This window comes from Natrix helvetica (genome assembly GCF_964273705.1).
Source record: "Natrix helvetica genome assembly, chromosome: 9".
NCBI lineage: Eukaryota > Metazoa > Chordata > Lepidosauria > Squamata > Natricidae > Natrix > Natrix helvetica.
In genome coordinates this window covers 12,212,388-12,238,234 of record NC_138560.1, presented here as the reverse complement: position 1 = coordinate 12,238,234, position 25,847 = coordinate 12,212,388, and the positions used below count along the sequence as shown (strand labels likewise).

The 25,847-nt window shown below is 41.9% G+C and overlaps 1 protein-coding gene across 1 annotated transcript; it reads right to left on the bottom strand.

The window, feature by feature from the left end:
- Positions 1-794: 794 nt before the first annotated feature.
- On the bottom strand, positions 795-24,001 carry MECR (mitochondrial trans-2-enoyl-CoA reductase). The gene is made up of 10 exons (XM_081962491.1): positions 23,797-24,001; positions 15,671-15,768; positions 14,177-14,308; positions 13,696-13,839; positions 11,441-11,543; positions 9,328-9,430; positions 6,898-6,971; positions 4,563-4,623; positions 3,891-3,963; positions 795-2,947 (listed from the first exon to the last, which is right to left on the bottom strand). Exons 1-10 carry the CDS (start codon positions 23,940-23,942, stop codon positions 2,784-2,786), a joined length of 1,098 nt encoding a protein of 365 aa, XP_081818617.1. The 5' UTR covers positions 23,943-24,001; the 3' UTR covers positions 795-2,783.
- Positions 24,002-25,847: the final 1,846 nt, after the last annotated feature.

Sequence of the window (25,847 nt, the reverse complement as noted above, 5' to 3'; positions counted from 1 at the left end):
GGGGGGGGTTGGTCAAAAGAAAATAAGACTCTTTATTTTCAAGGAAACATGGTAAACTGTGACTTATTCGATAACGCAAGCAATCAGCAGCTCAACAGGATGTGACCCAGTAAATTAAGTAATGGTACTTTTGGTGCTTGCGTTGTCTGTATGGTTATAGCACACCATCATGGAAATTCAATCAAGCCCCCCCGCCCCTCAAGTAGTTTAATGCAAGGTGCAAACTCACCGGGTTGAAAAATAAAATCTCGTTTGAGTTGAATTCTAACACTTCAAAGACAATCCATATAATTTTCCTGCCCTTGTCATTCAAACTATTAGGTTCCAATTTTTAAACTTTTAAGCATTCTACTCTATGGCAAAATTATTAATTAAATTGAGGAGATATAAAGCTCTTCCGTTTGTTATCCTTTGAAATGAAGCAAGAGCGTAGACCATTTTCAGAACAGGTCTAATTATTTGGTTCCCACTGCAAGCTATGTAACAATAAATGGAAACTAAAGCAAATCAAAGGACTCAAAACTAAAATGCCCATATGTCTTTATTATGCCGTGCCCAACTTATGTAGGGCCAACCTATCATTTCACTATAATTGTGCCAAGCATTTGTCTAAGCCCAGCATCTTCATCACTTGCATTTTATACGTAAGAGCACATGATTCCTACATATGAGGTAATGTATGAAAACCTGACACAAGCGATTAAACCAGTAAGGCAGAAGTAGCAACGCTGTGCAATTGAAGAGCTTCAAGGCTGTCATTTGCTGTTACTAAGGCCAAGGAAAAATCCCATGGGTGGTTAGAGCTAAAACATTTTATTGGAGATGAAAATCACTGACATTTCAACGGTGGTTTTGCAAGAACAGGTTTGTAATCAAATGCAATTTGCTTTCATCTCGGTTACAGCCAACATGATATAAATAACCAATGGAAAACTCTTCTTTTTCAGACATTATATCGCAAAAGAGGACTTTTGATGCTGCAGGCTACAATTGATCCATCCAGGCTCTCAAATTACTTTGCAACTATTTAGAAACTCCCCTGGAAGCTGCTTGCTCCAAGGAAAACACTTTGGTGGGCTAATTATTCAGCCACAATTTAATAAACTAGCATTAGAATGAAAAGGAGCTGCTAAGAAATCTACTACTAAGTGAAACTAGTTTGCCTCCATTTTTAGCATCATTCTTCTAAAGTACTCCTCTGAAAAATGTGCAAGAATGGCTTAGAACAACTTGAAGATGTGTGAACTTCAATTTGAAGATGTGTGGACTTAGTAACTTCGATGTGTGGAATTCTGGGAGTTAAAGTCCACACACCTTCAAGTTGCCAAGGTTGAGAAACACTGGTTTAGAAAATTCTCCAACCCTTCTCCAAAAATATTTTGGACTGGGTCATATAACTCCCAGCCTGCATGGCGATCAGTTGTGTGGGCCGAGACTTATGAAAATCGAATATGAATTTAAGGAAAGTTACCTTGGAAGCCACAGAACTCATTTTAAAGCTGAATGCGTCCACCATGATTTTCCTGCTCAATGACGAAATTGTCAAGAGCCATTTTGCTCAGGAACGAAAAGGATCTGGCTGCAAAGATTGTCAACAAGTTCCTGTGTTCCTGAGGAAAATACTAAAAAGCTACATGTCGAACCTGACTCGACTCCATAGTTGCCTGTTCCTGCTTTTGCTCTCAGCTTTGCCAAACTGGGACGGGAGGTGGGGGTGAATTCCTAAGAGTGGAAGGACGCTTTGGAATGCAAGCGAACCATTTGTTGCTGGAGAGATGTCATCTGTCAAGGTCAAGTGCTGAAGAATGTTTTGAGGGAAGCAGACAGCTTTTCCCAAAGCAAAAGAATCGAACTCCGTTGGTGAATTCTGAACTGTGGGTGGCCCGGAGGGGAAAAGGAGTTATCTAGATGTGGGTTTTCGTGGGAAAATCCCAGAACTGACTTTGCTTCTGCTGTGCCTAGATGGATTTTTCAATAAAGCTACACTCTTGGTTAATCTCAAGCAGTGATGTCAAATTTTATTTGAGGGTTGCATCAGGGTTGTGTTTGACTTCGGGGTGCTGGGTTGGCGTGCTTGGGGTGGGCGTGGCCCCATTTTCAGCTGGGACAACCTCCTGCAACCCCCTGCCAGCAAAAATGGAGCTCAAGGGGGCTGCACGTGGCTCTTCTGAGCTCCATTTTCACTGGCAGAGACACCGCAGGAAGGTCCTTCACTGTTTCCAGGGCGGTCCCATGGGCCAGATCTAAGCACCCCATGGGCTGAAACTGACCTGTGGGCCTTGCATGTGACCCTCCTGATTTAAAGAGCCAGAATTTCTTTGATTTGAATATGCCCAATGGGACGATCAACACTACCTAATGCATTATAATCTGCAGAATGTGAAATAAGATTTATACGAAGTCTGTAACTCCAGTGGGACCAGCCTCTGCCCCATCTCATTCCACTCTTGAGGAATTCTTACCACATTGTACAATAATAAATATTCTGAGTGTGCACACATACATCAGCATAATGGGAGAATCTCCAGGATAAGAACCGTTCCTCCATGGGCTGAAATGTCTCTTTTTTTTCTCCAGCTTTCTATCATCACCTGATGGACGACAGATAAATTTAATAATAATATTAAAAGAGAGAGAGAGAGAGAGAGTTCCTCTGCCTGTCCCTGTTGAGCTGGAAGATGGACGTGAGGATATAAATCCGTTCTGTAATTCTGAATCACTCAAGCTTCCTGGGATTGAAATCCACGGAAAATGTTGTCTGTTATTTCCCCGCAGGACCATCTTCACATCCGGAGGATCTGCTTAACGGAGACATAGGGTTCCTGGGAAACCTTCAAAGCTGCTTGGTAATCTACCAAAGGGACTTCTCGGCAGGCGGGAGCAACTAGTTGACCCTTTCGAACGAGAGTGCACAGCTCGGCTATCATTGTTTCCAGCTTCTCTTTGCCTGTGAATGGAAAAAGAAGGCAGAAGGCCATCACCGATTGTTCTTTCTTTCTGAAACTGCTGAGTTTAGATTCAAGAGAACAAATAATAATCGTTGGTAACAATAAATTCTGTTCGACTTCTCCTCTGCCTGCCCTCTGGAATCAGAGGTGGTATTCAGCTGGTTCAGACTGGTTCGGCCGAACAGGTAGGGGAAATCATGGGTGATTTCCAAAGCAAGTGCAGGCTGGAAGCCAGACTCCACTTCCTTTAGCATTTGGAGAAGGCAGAAGCACAAAGAAGAATCCATCTTAATCTGTGGCACATGGACGGACACAGGACACACACATACAAACACACAGCACTGCTGGTGAGATTTAAATTGCTTGTATTTGTTAATTGTTATGTTCAGCAGTAACTTAATACTGTCTATCTTGTATTTGGTTCTCATTGTGTGCATCCCAGTTTCACCGTATCCTGTTCTTTCAATAAGCCTTCATATCTATGCACATGGTCTGTTTTATTGGAGGATAGGTGGGTTTAGCTGCATGTTGAGCTGCACACAGGCTAACATGTAGTGGGGGACAGAACTCTGCTATAACCCTTTTCACTAAGCCAGGGGTGTCCAAACTTGGGAACTTTAAGACTCGTGGACTTCAATTCCCAGAATTCCCCAGCCAGCATGGCTGGCTGGGGAATTCTGGGACTTGAAGTCTACAAGTCTTAAAGTTCCCAAGTTTGGACACCCCTGCACTAAGCTAAGGAACCCACAGCGCCTTCTTTTCCCGTTGCCTTATTTTTCTAGTAGACGTAGCTCTTTCAATTTTCATGTATCGAGTTTTATTTTCACTGGCTGCAGGTTATTTAGTAGGCATTTTAATCCACTAAACTAGAGAGATGAAAAATTAGAGCTGAAGGCAGATTTCATCACTTTCTAATATAAAAATAACACGCGCCCCACTTACTGTGGGCATTGTCCCTCTTCCACTGGGTCATCCAAAAGCCACGAACGTTGACGTTCTTAAAGATCAGTGCGCTCTGCAGAGGAAATTAAAATTCACAAATGCCAAAATACAATTTTGGGATTGGGGGAAGAATTTAGCATCACAATGTGGGGATATCAGAACGTTTTTTTTCTCTTAGCTCTAATCCTGCTCAAATAACTGGAAAACCTAATGCACCGATAGAAATAGCATCCAGGTAGTCCTTGATTTATAACAGTTCGTTTAGTGACCGTTCCAAGTTACGCCACTGACAAAAAAATGATTTATGACCATTTTTCACACTTACGACCATTGGTCATGTGATCAAAATTCAGATGCTTGGCAACTGACTCATATGGATGATGGTTGCAGTGTCCTGGGGTCCTGCGGTCACTTTTTGTGACCTTCTGACAAGCAAAGTCAATGGGGAAGCCAGATTCACTTAACAACGGTGATACTATCTTAATAACGGCAGTGATTCGCTTAACAACGGTGACAACAAAGGCCGTGAAATGGGGCAATATTCACTTAACAACTGTCTCGCTTAGCAGCAGAAATGTTGAGCTCAATTGTGGTCGTAAGGTGAGGGCTACCTGTGTTATCTCGGGAAAGGGAACATGTGCAGGATAAATAGGCTAGCCAAGGGCTACTCACCACTGGGACGGTCACAGGCTGTTTTGACATCCCACCGTAGGTAACCACGGTCCCACTATGCCTAATGGAAGAATTGGGTTAGGTTTAGGCCAATGAAGGTTAGGATGAACGCAATTAAGATGGCAAATTACTTTAACTCAGACCCTATTTTTTTACTGTCCAGCTTCCTCAGCCTCTGGACACCTGGTTAATTTTTGCAACCTTTGATTGGACACCATGTGCCAAGGTTCCGAGTAACACCCCCAACGAAAGAAGACTCTGAGGCGTGAAGTTCCTCAAAGTTCCATTTTATTAGAGATGTCCTATTGGCACATCTGGGAAAACCCAAATCTGAAAGTTTCCAGGTTTTCCCCACCCAAATGAAAGTTCAAGTCCCTGCCCAGCTCCCACATGTCCATGACATGGTCCAATCAGTCACCGTCCCAACTTCTAATCACACCCTTCCTGTGCAGGGCAAGCTTGACTCTCTGAGAAAGGAATGTTATTTAGACTATATATATATCTCCCATACTCCATATAATTCCCTCTCCCATTTTCCCACAGCAGTAAATATGGCAGGTCTGAAGGCCCAATGCAAAAAATGGCTTCCAGGCCTGACACCATACAGTTCAGAGATTCAGAGCAAGAAGCAGCATGCTGCCCTTTTCTGGAGGGTTTACTGGATTAAAGTTTAGATCAGTGGTTCTCAACCTGTGGGTCGGGACCCCTTTGGGGGTCGAACGACCCTTTCACAGGGGTCGCCTAAGACCATCGGAAAACACATATTTTTGATGGTCTTAGGAACTGAGACACGAATTTTATGGTTGGGGGTCACCACAACATGAGGAACTGTATTAAAGGGTCACGGCATTGGGAAGGTTGAGAACCACTGGTTTAGATGTTGCAAAATCAAATGAGAAAATTACAGCCTCCGTTACAAAATCTCACTAAAATCTTCCACGTAGCTGTCCTTCAGAGAATTTTTTTCCTCATGGTTCTGGTTCAAAGCTTCTTTAAATATATTAAGGTTGCTTTCATGTCGGATATCTCCAGGTTTTCAAGGCATTTTCAAGTGAGTCCTTTAAACTGTAAAATCCAGATAAACTCTGATCTATAAAACCCCTCCAGTTCTGGAAACTGGCTTAGAATACCTTCTCCTGTCTAATAACGATGTTTTATTTGCTAAAAATAATAGAAATGCCACTTAGACTTATATACCGCTTCATAGTGCTTAGTGGTTTACAGAGTCAGCCTATGGCCCCCAACAATCTGGGTTCTCATTTTACCCACCTCGGAAGGGTGGAAGGCTAAGTCAACCTTGAGCCTGGTGAGATTCGATCTGCCAAACTCCTGGCAGCCAGCAGTCAGCAAAAGTAGCCTGCAAGTACTGCATTCTAACCAGGAGTGGGTTCCAACAGGCACTACTGCTGGTTTGCTCGTGTGTAAATAAAAATTGTTCTGCACATGCGCAGAAGCTAAAAACAAGATGGCGGTGCTGTAGGCTCCAGTGACCCAGGCTGCCAAACCACTGCTGGTTCGGCCAAACTGGTCGAAATGGTAGAAACCCACCACTGGTTCTAACCATTGTGCCACCATGGCTTTAATAGCAATAGCATTAGCACTTAGACTTATATACCACTTCACAGTGCTTTACAGCCCTCTCTAAGCAGTTTACAGTGTCAGCATATTCCCCCAACCATCTGGCCCCCATTTTACAGACCTCAGAAGGATCTTCCAGCTGAGTCAACCTTGAGCCTGGCGAGATTTGAATTGCCAAATTGCAGGCAGCCGGCAGGCAGCAGAATTGCCTGCAGTACTGCATTCTAACCACTGGGCCACCACAGCTCTTAATACACAGTAAATTAATCTTACTACAGTGAAATGATGATACCAGGATGTATTTTGACTATTCCAGAGCTGTGGAGCTGGATTTCACTGAAATTATAAAGTTTCAGTATTTTTTAGACACAGCACAAAATCCTTCAACCCTGACCGATATTTGGCAGTTAGCTAGCTGGGCAAGTAGGTTTGTCATGAGATTTTTAAGCACCTCTTAATTTCTTTTTTAAATGTCACACGAGCCAAGCGTTTTGGACAGTATTCAATACAATTTGCACACTTGTTAATTTCAAGACAAGAGTTCAGACAGTACAAATCTGCCCCATTAAACAGCAAATCCTTGCACTAATCCATACTAGCAAATTTAAGGGCGTGTCTATGTCATGCTTCAAAAAGTACTCTTTCTTAGACAACTCACAACCCAAATGAAAATTAAAGACACACTGCCCATTAAGCATTTAAATTGAGTGGAACAATGACCACAGATATAATTCGAGCAAACAAAAGCTAAATTTACCTCAAGTGACGCATCAGCTCAGTAGCGCTTTTCCCTCCAACACCATTCAGAGCTAATGAGGGGGTAGGAATTTCCTGGAGAACAAAATTGTAAAACCAAATAAAAACAAAACCAAACAGTAAAAACAAGTGGCTTCTTGCTTCAAGTCCTCCAAATTATTCCTAGAAATAAATGTTTGATTTTGCTAAGAGGTTCTTAGACTTCTGTCATCTTTTCAACATAGAATGGGAAGACAGACAGGGACATCAGATTCACTTAACTCTGTTACTAACAGCTGCAATGATGCACTTAACAACTGTGGCAAGAAAGGTCATAAAATGGGACAAAATTAATTTAATAACTATCTTGCTTACCAACATAAATTTTGAGCTCCATTGTGGTCGTACGTTGAGGACTAACTGTATGCGAAATGCCAAAACATATGTGAGTTGGCTTAACATCCGACAAGGCAAACCAGTAGTAGAACGAAAACACGCATGAGGAAAGTTTTGTTGATTTTTTGCCCATTAAGCATTTTATTAGGGCGATATCGCTGTGTGCCACCTGTAGGTATGGAGCATTTTTATCTGGATTCTGGAAATTATTTCTCTGCAGGGTGGCATAAACGAGGAACAGGCTGAACCAAAGAAGGAAGACAGAGGAGAATAAATTATGTCCTTGCCTCTAATCCCAATCAGTTCGTCTCATTGCCTGCCCCTTTTGTATTTCCTCTGAAATTAAATCTATAATTCAAAATGGTAAAACTGGACAGAAAAAAACGTTTATAAAAATAACCAGCGAGTAAACAGCACCCGTATGAGTTTTTTTCTATTGTTTCCCCTAAAACGCCCATCTGGAGGTTTCTTTTCAACCTTCTGCAGTAATAAAAATCTAAGAGATGATAGAGATTTCTCAGTGTAGTAGATAAAAAACACGGCTAAACTGGCTTTTAACAAGAAGCCTTTCCCTGCGTTTTCTGATACAAACTTGGCAGCTCTTAACCACAAAGCGTCAAGAGTTGTGAGGAATGAAATCCATAAAATATTCATGGGAAAGAAGGCTGAATTGCATATTTCTGAGCTGTATTCAGTAGCCAGTCAAAATGGTCTCTTTCTCACTTGCCCGTGTTAGCTTGTTATGCTTCCTTGAGGTTCTACAGACTGCCTGGGTCCACATAACATACTAAGATTCAAACCACAAAGGTTAGGTATAGGTAGACCTTGACTTACGACCACACTTCAGCCCAAAATTCTCATTACTAAGTAAGGAGTGAGTTGTGCCTGATGTTACAACCTTTATTGCCAGAGTTGTTAAGAAAATCACTGCAGTTAAGTGAACCATGTGGTCATTAAGTGGGTTTTCAAAATAAGAATAGGAGTGCAGTAGAGTAGAGTGGAGTAGGGTGGAGTACAGTAGAATAGAATCTGGAAGGGACCTTGGAGGTCTTCTAGTCCAGCCCCCTGCTCAAGCAGGAGAACTTATACCATTTCAGACAAGTGACTGTCTAGTCTCTTCTTAAAAACATCTAGTGTTGGAGTGGCCACAATTTCTGAAGGCAAGCTGTCCCACTGGTTAGTTGTCCTGACTGTTAGGAAGTTTCTCCTTAATTCCAGGTTGCATGTCAGAAGCCAGCTGGGAAGGTTACAAATCACATGACCCCTGGACAGTGCAAATGTCATAAATACAGGCCAGTTGCCAAATAGCCTGAATTTTGATCACGGGGCCATGGGGATGCTGCAACAGTCATAAGTGCGAAAAATGGCCGTACGTGAGGTTTTTTCAGCGCTGTAGTAACTTGGAACGGTCACTCAATGAACTGTCGTAAGTCGAGGACTACCGATATATGCAAAACAGTGGACCAATCCAAACTAAAACGGGTTTGAGGGGTTCTTGTGCTCTCTGAGCTTGCTCGTTTTCTTGCTGACATTTCAAGCTCAGGTTTTTCTCAAGCCTCCAGGAGGGCAAAAATGGCCTCCCCCCCCCAAGCTCCGGAGGCCCTCGGGTAGGCCCATTTTCTGCCCTCCTCGAGCCTGTGCATCAGGGGTGAAATTCAGCAGATTCTGACAGGTTCTGGAGAACCGGTAGCGGAAATTTTGAGTAGTTCAGAGAACCGGCAAATACCACCTTCTGGCTGGCCCTAGAGTGGGGTGGGAATGGAGATTTTGCAGTATCCTTCCCTTGCCACGCCCACCAGGCCACGCCCACCAAGCCACACCATGCCCAAGCCACGCCCACAGAACCGGTAGTAAAAAAAGTTGAATTTCACCACTGCTCTGCATGTGCCCTGCACTTAGCTGCATCCAAAATGGGCCGCGTGGGGACTCCTAGGAGGGGAAGGATGGGCAGGGCCAGCCAGGAGTGGGATTTAGGGGTCCTTCGAGCTGCACAGAATCTTAGCTAGAGGTTCTCCCGAACCCCTGCGAACCCCCAGCAGCCCTGGATCATATATACCTTAAACAACTCTTTCATTTCTGGCTTTCTTAGCGTCTCCTCTGTGATCACAAAGTCTGCTCCAAGGGACTTAAGTCTGTCTACAAGATCCTGGAGATTTGGTCTGTGGAACAGCAACAACAACACAACAACAACAACAAAAGAATCAGATGAAGTTGATGATTTGATGGGCCATAAAATGGAACCCAAACATTAAATTGATATGAGAATGCACATTGTCAATAGTCTCACTCTGGCATAAGCTGAGTCAATTTTCAGCAGTCGAAAAAATACCTTTATTTTGTCTTTTTTGCACTTAGGTACTAAAGAAGCTAGCTTAGAATAAGCTGCTGATGTACAAGTAACAACATTTGCCAACTGGTGAAGTGGTTCAGGAGACCACTTATCCTTCGGCAACTTATCAGCCGGATCGCTTCTCTGTGCATGTTCTACAAGAGGAGAGACTTCCTCTGTGAAAAGACAACTGCTGATAAGACAGGGCCCTCCTTCAGAAACAAAGAACGCTTGCCGTTAAGAGCAAATCTATCAATTGCTATGAATAAAAAATAGCATCAAGTAACTATAAAAGTCTGAAGCTTTTAGATAAAGCTCTCCACAATTGCTGTTCAATTCTGGGGGAGGGGGGGGGGGCAGAATCGCAGCTGCTTTAAGGAACTGCAGGCAGGCGCGACATTTGTGCCCTCGTATACTCCAAAGCATCTTTTCCGATCAAATCCAAAGCATATTCTCATATTAAAGTCCTGTATTCAAATTTTAAAAATATATTGTCTCGGCTGTAAATTGGAAACCTTTTGTATGATGTGCCTAGTGAAACCCAATGCTCATCATCATCAGAGCTGGAAGGGACCTTGGAGGTCTTCCAGTCCAACCCTGTTAAAGCAGGAGACCCTATACTATTCCAGACAAATTACTGTCAAGTCTCTTTTAAAAGCCTCCAGTGATGCCCACAATATTTGAAGGCAAGCCGTTCCACTGGCTAATTTTGTTTTACGCTGTAAAATTTACGCTAAACTTTATCTTTAGTTCTAGATAGTTTGTCTCCTTGGTTAACTTTCCATCCATTGTTTCTTGTCTTGCCTTCTGATGCTTTGGAAAATAATTTGACTCTCTCTCCTTTGTGTCAGGCTCTCAAATATTGGAAGTCTGCTACAGCAATAGCACTTAAGACTTATATACCGCTTCACAGTGCTTTCCAGCCCTCTCTAAGTGGTTTACAGAGTCAGCCTATTGCCCCCGACAATCTGGGTCCTCGTTTCACCCACCTCGGAAGGATGGGAGGCTGAGTCGACCTTCAGCCTGGCGAGATTCGATCTGCCAAACTGCTGGCAGCCGGTGATCAGCAGAAGTAGCCTGCAGTTCTGCACTCTAATCACTGCACCACTGTGGCTCATGACTCCCCCAGTGCTTTTTTTCACTAGACTGGATATACCCATTTTCTGCAATCATTCTTCATAGGTTTTAGCCTCCAGTCCAGTGGTGGGTTGCAGGCGATATGCCCCGGTACGGGCCTACCGGATCCTACCCGGAGCACCGGGTACCGTTCTGGTACAGTGCTCCGTAGGGCCTGCCTGCCCGAGCTCCTTATCTGTGCTTTAAGCCTTTGGCGCTTCCGAGCACGGCACATACGGCGCCTGCGCGATGCTCCGCCAAGCAGCTGGAGCGTCGCGGAGGCTTGCGGAAGCATCGCAGGCAACTACAACACATGCGTGCGCCACGCGTGTGCATGTGGGTGACGCCGGACCCATTCCAACCGTACCGGTTGGAACGGAATCCGGAACCCACCACTGTTCCAGTCCTTAATCATATTAATTGCTCTTCTCTGCACTCTTTCCAGAGCCTCAACATCTTTTTTATATCATGGTGACCAAAACTAGATGCAGTATTCCAAGTATGGTGTTGCCATAGTTTACAAGCTGGCAATCTTTAAAAAAAAAACTATGAGCATCCTATAATCATACATCTAGGATTCATATAATCTCCATCTGAATAAAAGGCGTCTAAGAGAATGCCCTATTTGTGCAGGTTTAGCGTAAACCAAAAGGATCTGACTGGGCAAAAAAGAATAGGGGGAAAAAAAAGAGAGGGGGAAAAAAGTTTTGTAAGGCACACTCACCTATCTCTTATTACATTTATTGTTTTGATGCCCTTGGCTGCTGCAATCTGGATTACAGCTTGTCCCACTCCACTATTGGCTGCATTTTGGATGACAGATTGCCCTACAGACAAACAGACATGTCATCCCGGGCTTCAAAAAATATTTCTTTCCTGCCTCCCTTCGAGTGGAAGACACTCTCATCCTTATCGTGTGTTGGGGAAAACAGCACAGCCAGGGGAAAGTCAGGTCACCTGACACCTTTTATTCCCAATTTAAAAAACAGGTCTTGGAAAAAGACGAGGAAATCCAGTTTTTAAAAGGAAATAAATAAGGATGAACCTCAGCCCTCAATTTCCCTTTGCCTAACGAATCATAAAAGGGGTTGGGATTGAAAAATGTTAGCAACCGATTCTAAGCCCAGTTGCTGGGTGGGTGTGGCCAAGGTGGGTGTGGCCAAGGTGGGCGTGGCCTACTAATCCTCCTGGACCATGGCGGTGTGTGTGTGTTTGTTTTCGCCCTCCCCAGGCTCCAGAGGCTTTCCCTGAGCCTCTGGGAGGGTGAAAATGGGCTCCCTCAAGGCTCCCTAGGACGAAAACGGGCCCGTTTGCGGACTTCTAGGATACCTGTTTTTCGCCCTCCCAGAGCCTCCGCTTGGGCCCTGCATTTACCTGTCATGATTAACGGGCTACATGGAGACTCCTGGGAGGGGCCTGCCAGTCCTTGCAACTACCAGTTTGTCGAACCAGATGTAAAATGAACATCCCGTTCGCCTGAACCAGTCCGAACAGGCTGAATCCCACCCCTCATCATAACTACATGAACATTCTACGTCAGTAAAGGTGAAGTAATTCTGGCCACTTGCGGCAAATATTTTTGGAAGAAGATAATGTAGGCCAGGATGTGCAAATGAAAGAGTGCCTGCATCCATTTTGATTGTGTAGATTATTTTCATTTAGGATTCAAATTGGGATAATTACTGAGACAGTTTTGGTCACATTTGTCCATGATCTTTGGTGGCTCCAAGATGGTGGTAGTGTATCGGTTTTAGCTGTCCTTTACGGTTTGGTTTACCAGCTGTCGATGCCATTGGCCACAACACAGGTAGTCCTCAATTTACAACCACAATTCGGCCCAAAATTTACAGTGTTTAAGTGAAAAATTTGTTAAGTGAGTTTTGCCCCATTTTACAACTTTTCTTGCCACATTTGTTAAGTGAACCCCTGCAGCTCTTAAATTACTAACATGGTTCTTAAGTGAATCTGGCTTCCCCATGGATGCTGCTTGTCTGACGGTCACAAAAGGGGATCACTTGAGTCCAGGACACTGCAAGCGTCATAAATGTGAGTCAGTTGTCAAGCATCCGAATGTAAATCACGTGACCATGGGGATCCTTCATGGGTGTGAAAAATGGTCCTAAGTCACTTTTTTCAGTGATGTTGTAACTTCAAACGGTCGCTAAATGAACTGTTGTAAGGCGAGGACTATCCTTCGAGCTATGACCCCATTGGCTTTTAGAAAATGTGGCTTTTTCTTCGGGTGTGGGGCTAAAGATGACTGGGGGGTTGATAATCATATGGAGAACTGATCATCTATTAACATTTACTGGATTTTAATTGGGATTGTTTATCTTGTACAGGGTTTAAGGTTTAATTTGATTTTAAGGGTATTTGATTTTAAGGGTATTTATTCTATGTATATGGTTTTTTAATGTGGTGCCTGTACACCGCCCCGAGTCCCTTCGGGGAGAGGGGGCGGTCTAGAAATTAAATAAAATTGAAAAATTGAAAATCTTGTCAAGTTTGTATCTGTTTTCCTGTACACCATCCAAAGTTGCAGTTTTCAAGTTGAACAATCATATAAATTCTACAAATATACATACATGGATACATAAAAGGTAAAGGTAAAGGTTCCCCTCGCACATAAGCGCTAGTCTTTCCTGACTCTAGGGGGCGATGCTCAGCTCCATTTCAAAGCCGAAGAGCCAGCGCTGTCCGAAGACGTCTCCGTAGTCATGTGGCCGGCATGACAAAATGCCGAAGGAGCACGGAAAAGTTGTTACCTTCCCACTAAAGGTGGTTCCTATTTTTCTACTTGCATTTTTACATGCTTTCGAACTGCTAGGTTGGCAGAAGCTGGGACAAGTAATGGGAGCTCACTCTGTTACGTGGTGTTAGGGATCCGAACCACCGACCTTTCTGATCGACAAGCTCAGCGTCTTAGCCACTGAGCCACGGCATCCCTATTCATGCATACATACATACATTTATGCATACCTGGTTCTAAATTCTCAAAGTCAGACAACATCCGATAAGCTGTGCAGGGGTTAACACCCAATGTGGCAGCACAAGTCAACGGAATATCCGGTGGGATTTTCAACAGAGTTTTCTCATCGAATACCGCTTCTGTTCGCCAAGTTCCTTTTATAAAGGATTAAAAAAAAAAAAGAAGACGACATGATTCAAGCTATGGAACAGCTAATCGCAATCTGGAAGTTCTCAGCTCTCAGAAGAGGCCTAAAGTGATTGGGTTTGCACAACGTACGTAAGTTATAAACTGAGGTTTCCAAACAGCCGCCATGTTTCACACATTGGGCTATGCTACAAAATGATTTCCTCAGCTCTGACTTGGCCTCTTTGTGACAATCTGTCCACTACTCCTTGTTGTCCAACGTTTAAAGCTCAGCAGAGGGACTGGACAAAAGGGAAAAAAGAGTTTTGCTTCAATTCCTCTCCCCTGCCCTCATCCCAAATTCACCAAGTCCTCCATCAGCTGGAATCACCCAGTCTCCTGGTTTCAAAGTCGTCACAGAGTTTCCTGTGTCCATCACTTGCCCAACTCCTTCGTTCCCTCCAACTGCTGGTAAGTCAGCAGCAATGCCATAGGATCCTGCAGGAAAAACAGGAGCAATTTTGGTATATGAAGGCATTAAAACTTGATTTGGCGTGTACATTATTTTCTTATTCGGTAGCAAATTCCAAATAGCATATAATAGTGATGGCAAACCGTTTCGGCACCGAGTGCCCAAACTGGAACGCACGTGTGTGCACACTGGAGCCCTGGAAACTCGAAGGCCAGCTGGCCGGTGTGCATGCGCGTGCCAGCCAGCTGGTCTTCCGGTTTCCAGCATGCACATGTGCATCAGCCAGTTGGTCTTCGCGCATGCCGGAATGCTGGAAATCCGAAGACGAGGACAACTAGTCTTCGGGTTTTCGAGGCTCTGGCATGCACTAAGATCAGCTGGCTGGTGCGCATGCATGCACCGGAAACCAGAAGAGCAACTGGTGGTGGAGTGCATGCCCACAGAGAGGGCTCTGCATGCCACCCATTACGGGCATATAACATATATGGTCATAAAGATTTCCAAGGTAGATTCCAATAATGTAATAATATTGAATTGCTTCACTTATCGCTTTAAGCCATGGGTTTGCCACTTCTCTAAGCACTGGCCAGACTGAAGCTGCATTCTTAAAATGGGAAGGATTTCAATCTTGGAAGAGAATTTGGGGGATTCTTAATGGAGCAAATGTTCTATAAAAACCTTAGTTAATTAATTTCATTAAGCTGAGCTTTAGGTAATTTTGCTTCTTAAAACACAATTGAACTGGATGCATATCATAACACTAAGCCATAAACTATAGTTTAAAAATATATATATAACGGCTCACAGATGAAAAATCTAAACCAAGCAAATCGTATTATAGCTCAATGTAATAATATGTGAATCCGGGCATGGAGTGGCTGAAATTTTTCCCTAGGGTTACTAATTTTCTTAGCCAATTAGGTCTGGTCATTGGTTAGAAAAGATCCTGTAGGATTGATAGACAGCTGTACCCCCACAAGCAAGAAATAATCCTCTTGTTTCTTCTTTAATCTTTGGTGTAATAGCTATTTCCAAGCTTAGGCAGATAATACTGCTTATTATGGATGGCACGTATATTATTATATAGCTTTGCTATTAAGGTTGCCATCATTTAGAGACCCTCTGCATGTGGCAATTTCCAAATATAGAAACTTTATTAATGGCTCTTAGGAATGTTTCCAGAGATTGCACCGTAATATAGCCTAAATTGAATGGATGAAGATAGCAGCAGCTGTAGGCAAGCTAACTCTGTCAATCCTATGCACTATCTCACTGGGAATACTATTAAACGTGGACAATCTAGAAGGCTTAATCTTCCCTTGAAAGCACCACATAAAGGAAGAATATGAGAGGCAAAAATTAAACAATGTGTGTTATGCCAAGGTTACCTTGAATCATATTGATGTCTGCTGGGTTGATGGGAGCTGCAACCATTTTCACATGGACTCCAGAATCCCCGAGTTTGGATAAAGCTATGTTTTTTAGGCTGCAAGGGAAAGCGGACAGAATATAGTTATCATTCTTTTTATAACGTGTTATCTGGATACAAATAGTTTTAGGAATAATAATCAAAGTGTTTACAACAATGTTCATTACATTGGTATTAGTTCTATAATAATAATAATGGTAATAATAACAACCTATTTTAACAAACCTCCCTTGTATCATTAGTCCTCTTTTTATATATTTCCATGTTTCTAACTTCTGTTTTTATTAGCTAACCATTGATAAAAATAAGTCCCATGTCAAAAAGTATTCAGTTTCTTTCTTCTCTTTAATTTTAAGTGTTTCTTCTTCCATTTCTGCATATTCTAGTATTTTTTTCATCTCATTTTCATCTCTAGGGATCTCTTCATTTTTCTATTGTTGTGCAGACAATTCTAGGTGCCATTAATACATGTAAAATCAAATATGCATTCTCCTTGTTTTCTGGTTAAATGCCCAACAAAAATATTTCTGGTTTTAAATCTATTTGTTGCTTTATCATTTTTTTCCAATGATATGTATTTTTGTCCAATTTCTTTTTGCTTTTGGGCATGTCCACCTCGTATGATAATGCGAACCAGAATATATCACACGTATGTGGTAGAGCTGGGCTGGGGCGATGGTTGGCGTGCTTGCATCGAGGGCTCTGTATGCCACCTGTGGCAAGCATGCCATACGTTCGCCATCACTGTTCTGGGAGATCATTTAATGACTACAACTGGGAGTGCAGGGATTGCAGTTATTGAACAAGGCAGTCATATGGGCCCTTGCTTAATGATTGCTTCACTCAAAGATCAAGATTCGAGTCCAAACTGTATTCATAAATTGAGGATTACTTGTACAGATTTATAATTAGCCTAAGATGAATTCACTTGATTTTGACAGGTAATACTGCTGGCCCTTTTTCTAATGATGCCCTTCCAGTTTGTTTCCTTTAAAGCCTAATTCCTGGTTCTTCTTTCCCCCCAGTTTAGTACAATGTCCATTTATTAAGTGCTAGCAAAACACTACGGAAAATATTTAATGTTAATTTTGTTTTGTGATAAGGAAATGAAGACTCCAATCTGTAGTAGCAATGTCAACATCACATCTCAGCAGAAATATCAGTTTGAACATAGAGGACTGGGGGAATACTGTTTCAGTATATTTATTTTCCTTAGGTGCTATATTATTAATTTATTCCATTAAGTGCTAAATTAATTCTATTAAGTGCTACAAGTATTTTGAATTTTTTAAAAAATTGTCATCTGTTAGTTCAGCTGCTTTTATCTTCCTGATTTATTTCGAAAGGAATATCTCCAAAGCCAGCTGATTCCATTACAAAATAAAAATAATTCTCAATAAGCCTGGGAATTCCCAGGTTGCATAAAATACCCACTTGTGGATTTGAATCACTCAATAGAAAATCCTCAGCCAGAACCAACATGCAGAAAGCAATATATAGAAAGAATACATTCCAGCTCTTTAAACTTAGCATGATTAAACACAATAGGTTGGTAAAATCAATTCAAATCAGATCGGAGGAGTCTCTAAACTGCTATCAGATTATAAACCAATCTAGTTTTAGGGTACTATTGTAGGAAGTTAGCACCCACCCCTCTCCTAGAAAAATGAAATATTTTAGGAAATATTAAAAAGGCAGATTATTATATTTCCCTGGATGAGAAATGTAGAAACATGTTTTTAGACAGGAAACAGACTCACTCTTAATAGCAGATGTCCGCACTTAAGAGATAAAGAGATAGCTAGGTCTATTCATAGGCAAATGCCCTCACCCAAGATCCAACAAAGGTAGGATTAAGTCCTCTACCCATCTCACCACATGGCACCTGGGAAGATTACATCACCCAGCAAGGCTCAACCAAGCCTGGGACTCAGGACAGCCTACAGGGTTGCCCCTGCATGGCCCCATGGGAGTCTGACAACCAATCAGAATACAAGCTCAAAGTCAAAAGCCCAGAGAGGGCATAAAATCCAGGCACTCTCAGCATCTCTTCCCTTTTTTCTTCTTCACCCAACATCTTCAAAGCATGTGATCCTGTCCACTATTAAAACCATCTTTCCAAACAGCCACCAAGTTTCCAGAGTCTTTTTTCCCCACTTGGAACTGAACCCAGAAGGACATTTCTTCCAACACTATATTTTCCCCTTCCGTCACACCAGTTTTTAGACATATGAGATATCCCAGGTAATAAGTCCTATTATTTCTCAGACTTGAACATAGAAAGCATTGTTTAATTTCTTCATAAAGAAAAAAAAAAGGTCGCGTACTGCTGGAATTAAAATGGGACTGGCTGTTTCAACAGAACGGTCCTGATAACTCCAAAATGTTCGGTTTGTAGAAAGTTAGCACCCATCCCTCTTCTAGGAAAATAAGATATTTTAGGAAATATTAAAAGGACAGAATATTTTCCCTAAAAGGGAGACAGAAACTCAATCCCCCTCCCATCTTTGTCAATGAGCCATTAAGGACTGAGCCAGTCTATTCTACATAAGATTTACCTCCTTCAGGCACAGCCATAATAGGAATCCCAAAGCCCTTTCATTACATCATCACCCAGCAAGAGTCAACCAAGCTTGGGACTCAGGACAGCCTACAGAGTTGCCCTTGCATGGCCCCATGGGAGTCTGGCAACCAATCAGAATATAAGCTCAAATTCAAAAGCCCAGAGAGGGCATAAAATCCAGGCACCCTCAGCATCTCTTCCCTTTTTCTTTGCCCAAGATCTTCAAGGCATGTGACCTTGTCCACCATCAATAAACCTTCTTTCCAAGCAACTTCCATGAATCCAGTGTCTCCCCCCCCCCCAGAACTGAACCCAGATGGACAAGTCTTCCAACAGGTTTTAGGTAGTTTTGAACTAATTGATCACAAACACGGCTGTTCAGCTTCAACTATTAATGCCACAGGAATGTTTATATAAGCTTTTTCAGTACAGCAACCCAAGCCCTTTTTAAAATTCTAAGTAACATCTGTGCGGCACTCAATGAGGCTTTATGGCTTATTTCTGGAATTACTGCTCATCTGTTTGAACGTAATTAGAATAGAGTTATCCATCACGCACATAGCTGTGGTGTTACTCTCTTCCTAAACCACAGCCTTGTTCTATCATTAAAATGAGTACTATATATTTCCTGGCTTTTCAATTCTATCCTCCCCCAAGAGCACAAATAACTTCCCCTTCAATTACAAGTGGTTTACAGATTCGACTGGGATGGTGCTGGTCTAATTTAAAATATATTTCAAATATTTTTAGGATCCTTTTTAAATATATATATATATATAAAATGAGTCTTATAAAAAACACAAAAGATGCAAGAACATTAAATAATAGGCTCACCAATACTCAGCCCCTCCTTAATTGAGGGCACTCCATAAAATACAATAAATTTGGGTGGCTATATAAATGGAATAAACAAGCAAACGAACAATACAAGAAATGCATCTCAGCTAGAAGAAATTAAAAACGAATGGATCTTTAAAGCCTTAAGGGAAAAATAAAGCCAATTTTTCTCTTGGGATGCAGCTGCACAATGATGGGGACGCGACTAAAAAGATTAATTTTCAACGCTTACCAAATACTTAATATTATACCCACAAGTCAACTAATATGTCTCTGATACTGATTTTAAACCCGGGGAAGTTTATTTACTTTCAGTTAAAAAAACCAAGGTTAATACAGGTATATAAGGTAAAGGTAAATGTCCCCCCCCACATGTGTGCTAATTGTTTCCGGCTGTAGGGGGCGGTGCTCTTATCTGTTTCTAAGCCGAAGAGCCAGTGCTATCCGAAGATGTCTCCATGGTTATGTGGCTGGCATGACTAAACGCCGAAGACGCATAGAGGGCTGTTAACTTCCCACCAAAGGTGGTCCCTATTTTTCTACTTGCTTTCGAACTGCTAGGTTGGCAGAAGCTGGGACAAGTAACGGGAACTCACCCCATTAGGCAGTGCTAGGGATTCAAACCGCTGAACTGCCGACCTTCTGATCGACAAGCTCAGCATCTTAGCCACTGAGCCACCACATCCCTTTTACAGGTAGGTATAAGATAGGGCAAAAAGAAAACATTCACACATGCTAGTTTTCTAGAAATAAGTTGATTTTGGGATGGGGATAGCAAGTTTAATTTGCTAGTAGGGTAACATTCAATTGTACTAGCTTTGATTTGCAATCTAAAGAGATACAAATACAGGAAACCTCTTTTAACAAAATCTTATACCGTGGCGGAGGTATTGCAAGCTGACTCTGTTTACTGCCAGGATTTCAATCCCAACAGGCTCAAGGTTGACTCAGCCTTCCATCCTTCTGTTGGAAGGAAAATCCATCTGGTTCAGTTCCAAGATGGGAGAAAGACGCTGGAAATAACATGGAGGCTGATTGGAAAGAAAGACTCTGTTTACTGATGATCAGAACCACAGCATCCAGTTCTGGGGCAACTGACCAAATGGTTGAATGAGTGGATGGATCTTTATAGGTTTCTGTGACTTTGAAGTTTTGAACTGTTCTGGGGATTGTGCAATGAAGGGGCTTGTGTCTTTTGCTAAATGATAGTGGGTTCATCCTATTATGTCCTAAAAGGTCAGGTCCTCTCCTTTCTTAATCCCATCACCCTGGAGCTGAAGATGTTTTGTTTATGAATAGATTGGCCCAGGGATTTCTTAATGGGCCCAAAATCTCCCATCTCCAAAGATTTCTGCTGGAAGCTGTTTTAAGTATGCAGGAAATTGGGGCTGGAGCATGTTTCTCCATTTCTCCCTTTGGGAAAATATAATATGCTGCTTCTTTTAATATCCCCCAAAATATTTCATTCTTCAAGGGTTGGGGGGTGAACTTGTTGGGGATGAGATTGATGAGGACCGAGATTGTTGGGGATAATATGCTGACTCTCTAAAAACCACTTAGAAAGTGATGTAAAGCACTATAAAGCAGTATATGTGCTATTGCTGATGTGTGACCTGCTGTTAAACTAATAGAGCACATGCTGAACTTTTAAAACTTTAAACAAGTTTTAGAAGTGTTCATTTCTCTCTCTCTCTGTCTCTCTTTCTCATCACCATCACTCTAAGCATCGCATCCTAAGTATTCCATTGTTAATTGTGGACAGGATTCATGTATTTCACTAATGATAATGTGCTTTGCTATGAATTGTAGTTTGTTGTGATAAAACAATTTTGGCCTACTCAAACCAAAGCATTTCACAACTTAATCCAAGGCTGCTACAAATGGAAATTTCAACCCGGTAATGTCGATTAAATCTTTTCCTCCTGCAGCTTAATTCTAGGGTGTTTGTCAGCTAACTTTTTCCAGTCCGGAACAGGTATGTGGCTAATTGCAATGCTGGATGAATAGGTTTTGTGGCTAATGAAGAATTAAATATAATAAAACCAGCACAGAGAAAAATTCCACATGAGATGCATCTCATTATGTGGCACAGACCATCTTTTTTCAATCAATAATTTATAGCTCCCTTGAAAAACTGATGTTGGAATGGAAATGCTGACAGACCATTAATTACCATATAGCCTGCAAAGTATGACAGAAACCTAATTGTCCAGATTTGCTCAAATATATTATACCACTCAGCTGAATAATGGCCACTTGCTGCAACGATCATGTAAATTGTGTAAGAAACCTGTCGCTTAATCTACGAGCTGCTGGCCAGGGAATTTTACGGCCAATATAATATTTGATTTCCTTTCTGGACACAAATTAAATACCTCAGCAGCACTTGCAAAAGAAAAAGTGATGGAATAAGAGTATAGGATCACTGTAAGCACAACTCTCTTGAATCAAAAAAGAATAAGCCCTCCTGAGGCAGCATTTTCCAAATTTTTTATGACAGCTAAGTGAGATGTACCGTCCTGTCTCCACGTTCTTACCTTAGACTTTATTTACAGCATTTCATTTTGCTAGTTCTCTCTCTTTTGGGACTGGAAGCTAAAACATATGAGGAACGACTACAGGAATTGGGTTTGCCTAATCTAATGAAAAGAAGGACTAGGGGTGACACAAGAGCAGTGTCCCAATATTTGAGAGGCTGCTACAAAGAGGGGAGGTCAAGCTATTCTCCAAAGAACCTGAAGGCAGGACAAGAAGCAATGGATGGAAACTAATCAAGAACAGAACCAACCTAGAACTAAGGAGAAATTTCTTTTCTAAGATCCCTTCCAACTCTGTTATTCTGTTTTATTAATTTCTAGTTAGTCTAGTTGATATCAGATATTCTGTAGATTGCTCAACAAGCACAACCTTAAGATGCTTAATATGCCCTGGGGCCCTTAGAACTGCTTTACTACCGGTAGTAAATATTATATTTTAGTAAATATGTGGATATCTCCACACCTAACATAGAAACTCTATTCACACACCAAGCCATTTTTTACTTAATTGATTCAACCATAATTTGCCTGAGTTCATACACATCATCCAATCCCAAATCATGCTTTGAAAACCACAGTTCATGGGTCTCAGTTGCAACAGGTATCCCCTCATAATTATAGGAATAACAATAATATCTACATTGAAAGCAAATACAACACAGGACAGCTTAGCAAATTGCAAAGAAATCCATGAGATTGCCCTATTGTTCCGTCATGACCCACATTTCTTGAACATTTACAGCCTCTTTTCACTACTAGTCTGGCTGATGCTGACTATGGGGAAAAGGTTAGCAATACAAATAATATAGATTCTATATTATTTGTATTGCTAACCTTTCCCCCATAGTGTCTATTATAGTTTGATGTAACGGTGAAGGTGCTGGCCTAGAAATCAGGACACTTGTGAATTTAAGACTTCCCTTAAGTATGAAAGCCAGCTGGGGGGATTTTGGGCCAGTCCCTCTCTCTTAGCCCAGTCCACCTCACTAGGTTGTTATTATGAAGAAAATAGGAGGAAGGAACGGATATTAGGTATGTTTATTGCCTTAAGATAGATAGGACAAAATAATAATGCACAAATGCAATCAAGGTCAGAATTGGAAAAAAACACCATCAAATCATTCAAAGTGCAGATTGTGCAAAGAACTAAAAGAAACACTACTATGTATGAATTAAATATAAATATGATTCATAATTATAAATATGCCAATATAATGAAAAGTATAAATAAGCCAATATAAAGAGGAATTTAGTTAAAACTACTCTTACATTACCACTATTGTTACTAGTACTTGTATATGGGTGTATCTTTCTACTTCTCTCCTGTAAATGATATAGCCTTACAATGCACCGTATTCAAAATATTTAGGAATAACACACACACACACACACACACACACACACACACAAACAGTAGCTCATATACTCAGGCGCTGCCAAAAAAAAGTTCTCCCAAATTGTCAATAAATAACATAACACAGTTGTCAAGCTGATTCACTGGAATATCTGCAAAAATTATGTGCCAATAGTAAAAAAAAAATGGCGGGGACATAATAGTTGAAATAACTTTGCTTGGGGGAAAAAATAGGAAGTGGAGATAATTGACGCAATATCAGAGGATGTTAAAACAGAAGACCAAGAATTGGAGAAGTTCACAAAGGATCGAGATCTAGATGATGGCGTAAGACCAGCCACAGTGGTCCCAGGGGTTTTCAGCACACTGGTTAACATACCCCCCCACCCCCAAAAATCCTGGAAAATCTGTGCACGGCAATATCCCCATCTGTCAATTGCAAAAAAGCTACCCTGGCTGGATCCATAAATATACCGCATTGATACGTTAGGTTCAACATCCTAGGTTCTTGGGAAGCCCAAGAAACATGCGGCAGCTGCGATTTCACACTGCTGTGCATAGAATAATAAAAAGCCATAATAATGTAACTTGGGATTGATGCCTGTCTAGAACAGGAATCTCCAACCTTGGCAACTTTAAGACTTGTGGACTTCAACTCCCAGAATTCCTCAGCCAGCTTTGCTGGCTGAAGAATTCTGGGAGTTGAAGTCCACAAGTCTTAAAGCCGCCAAGGTTGGTCTATAGAACACAGCCCCACTTCGGGGCAAAAAGCAAACCAATCTTTTTCCGCTTACTGTAGGACCTGAGCCGGCTCTCCATGCTTCTCATAGACCAGTCCTCGAGGCCCCGTTTGCGTCGCTGCCACGGCTGACCGAGCGCGGGAGCCGTAACCAAAAAGGAGCCGCAGGACTCGAACCCGAGATCCTCCGACTACCGCCATACCTAAATGGCAACAATTGATAGAATCCGCGGCGCGGCGTTGATGACGACACACCAAGTTTACTCGGGCCGTTGAAATGTACGTCACCACGGGGCTTAATTAACGCCCTGACTCCGCCCCGATCCCGCTGTTCCGCGTTTGTGGCCCCGCCCCCTCGATGGTAGTAGTGATAGAGAAGGTTTGATGGAGGGGAGATGCTAGGTTGCGCGCGCGCGTGTATGTGTATACCTGTATGTGTGTGTGTACATATTATATATGTATATATGTGTGTATATGTGTATATGTATGTACCTGTATATATGTGCATGTATGTGTGTGTGTGTGTATGTATGTATGTATATATGTGTATATATATATATGTATGTATATATGTGTGCACGCTTGTACACCCTCATCAAATTCTCTGGCTGATTTACAATACCAGGAAAGGAATCAGTAAAAATAATGCAGCCATAAATCACCAGCGCCTGGTGTGGGTATCTCCACGCAGAAGGAAAACAGCCTCTTTATATACCGCAGCAAGATGTTATTAAATAAAAGGGAACAAAGTTTTATGGTGGGCTGGCAGTAGCAACCTGTCATCATAACTGACAAAACCTCAAACGGAAATGCAAGGGTAATTGCAAAGACAAGAATATAGACAGCAGCATGCGCCTTTCAGTAGAGAAAGAAATGGAGGGTCCCTTGCTGCAGCGATATTTTAATTAAATTAAATCAAGTTCCGGGGGTGACTTCCAACAGACGAACAATAAAACGCAGCCATAAACATAAGAACGTATCAATAGCCGCAGAGAATGAGAACCGCATCCCAGGACACCAATATTACAAGTTACTTAACACCGTGGTGCACCTTTTAAAAATAAACCTTTTAGCCTGAGCTTGTTAAAAGTATCCTTCCCCCGAGTGGTTGTTGAGTGTGGTTACCATACTTGGAGTGACAAATAGGCGATTTTTATTTCCAACTCCAAATTGTCAAAAAAGCAATTTTATAAAGGGTTTTGGACTGTCAAATGGGACAACTGTCCAAAATCAGAGGAAAACAGAGAGTGATTTTGGTATGGTGGGAGAAGCCAGCAAAAGACAGATTGAGTTCCAACATGGGCTGTCCAGAAAAAGAAACCCAGAATCAATTCCCTGAATGGTAAATTATTTTGTTTGCCACAGACTGCATTGCAATATTGGATATTGGGAGGTCTCCATTCTATACGTCTATTAATTTGGGGACTGGAGGCTAAAACATGAAGAATGTTTGCAGGAACTGGGTATGTCTAGTTTAATGGAAAAAAAGGACTGGGGGAGACATGATAGCAGTCTCCCAATATCTCAGGGGTTGCCACAAAGAAGAGTGAGTGAAGCTAATCTCCAAAGCACCTGAGGGTAGGACAAGAAGCAATGGGTGGAAACTAATCAAGGAGAGAAACAACTCAGAACTAAGGAGAAATTTCCTGATAGATAGAACAATTAATCAGTGGACCAAATTGCCTCCAGAAGTGGTTAATGCTCCAATACTGGACGTTTTAAAGAAGATGTTGGATAACCATTTGTCTGAAGTGGTGTAGGGTTTCCCGCCTATGCACGGGGTTGGACTAGAAGACCTTCAAGGCCACTTCCAACTCTATTCTATTCTATTCTATTCTATTCTCTATGTTTCTCTAATACCTTATGCAAGGGGGGATGAAATCTACTTTTGCCATGCCATATATCGTTTTATAAACAACTATCGCTCTTATTCTTATTTTGTTCTGACCTAAATAGTTCCAATGGGCTCTAATTATCTTACTTTGGACAAAGTCCCAGCTCTAAAAACACCTCTAATATTGGGGGAAATGGAAGGAAAGAGAAGAGGGCTACTTAGCAGAAAGATAGAGAGACTCCGTTTCAGAGGCCATGGGAGCATTGTTGGAA

What these genes read in the sequence shown, in the direction of transcription:
- MECR (XM_081962491.1), bottom strand. Translation starts at nt 23,942, where the DNA reads ATGGCGGTAGTCGGAGGATCTCGGGTTCGAGTCCTGCGGCTCCTTTTT. An exon ending in GAGCCGGCTCAGGTCCTACA is followed by an intron (nt 15,769 to 23,796) that starts GTAAGCGGAAAA and finishes TTTCCCTTGCAG; the next exon opens with CCTAAAAAACATAGCTTTAT. An exon ending in AGACATCAATATGATTCAAG is followed by an intron (nt 14,309 to 15,670) that starts GTAACCTTGGCA and finishes TTTTTCCTGCAG; the next exon opens with GATCCTATGGCATTGCTGCT.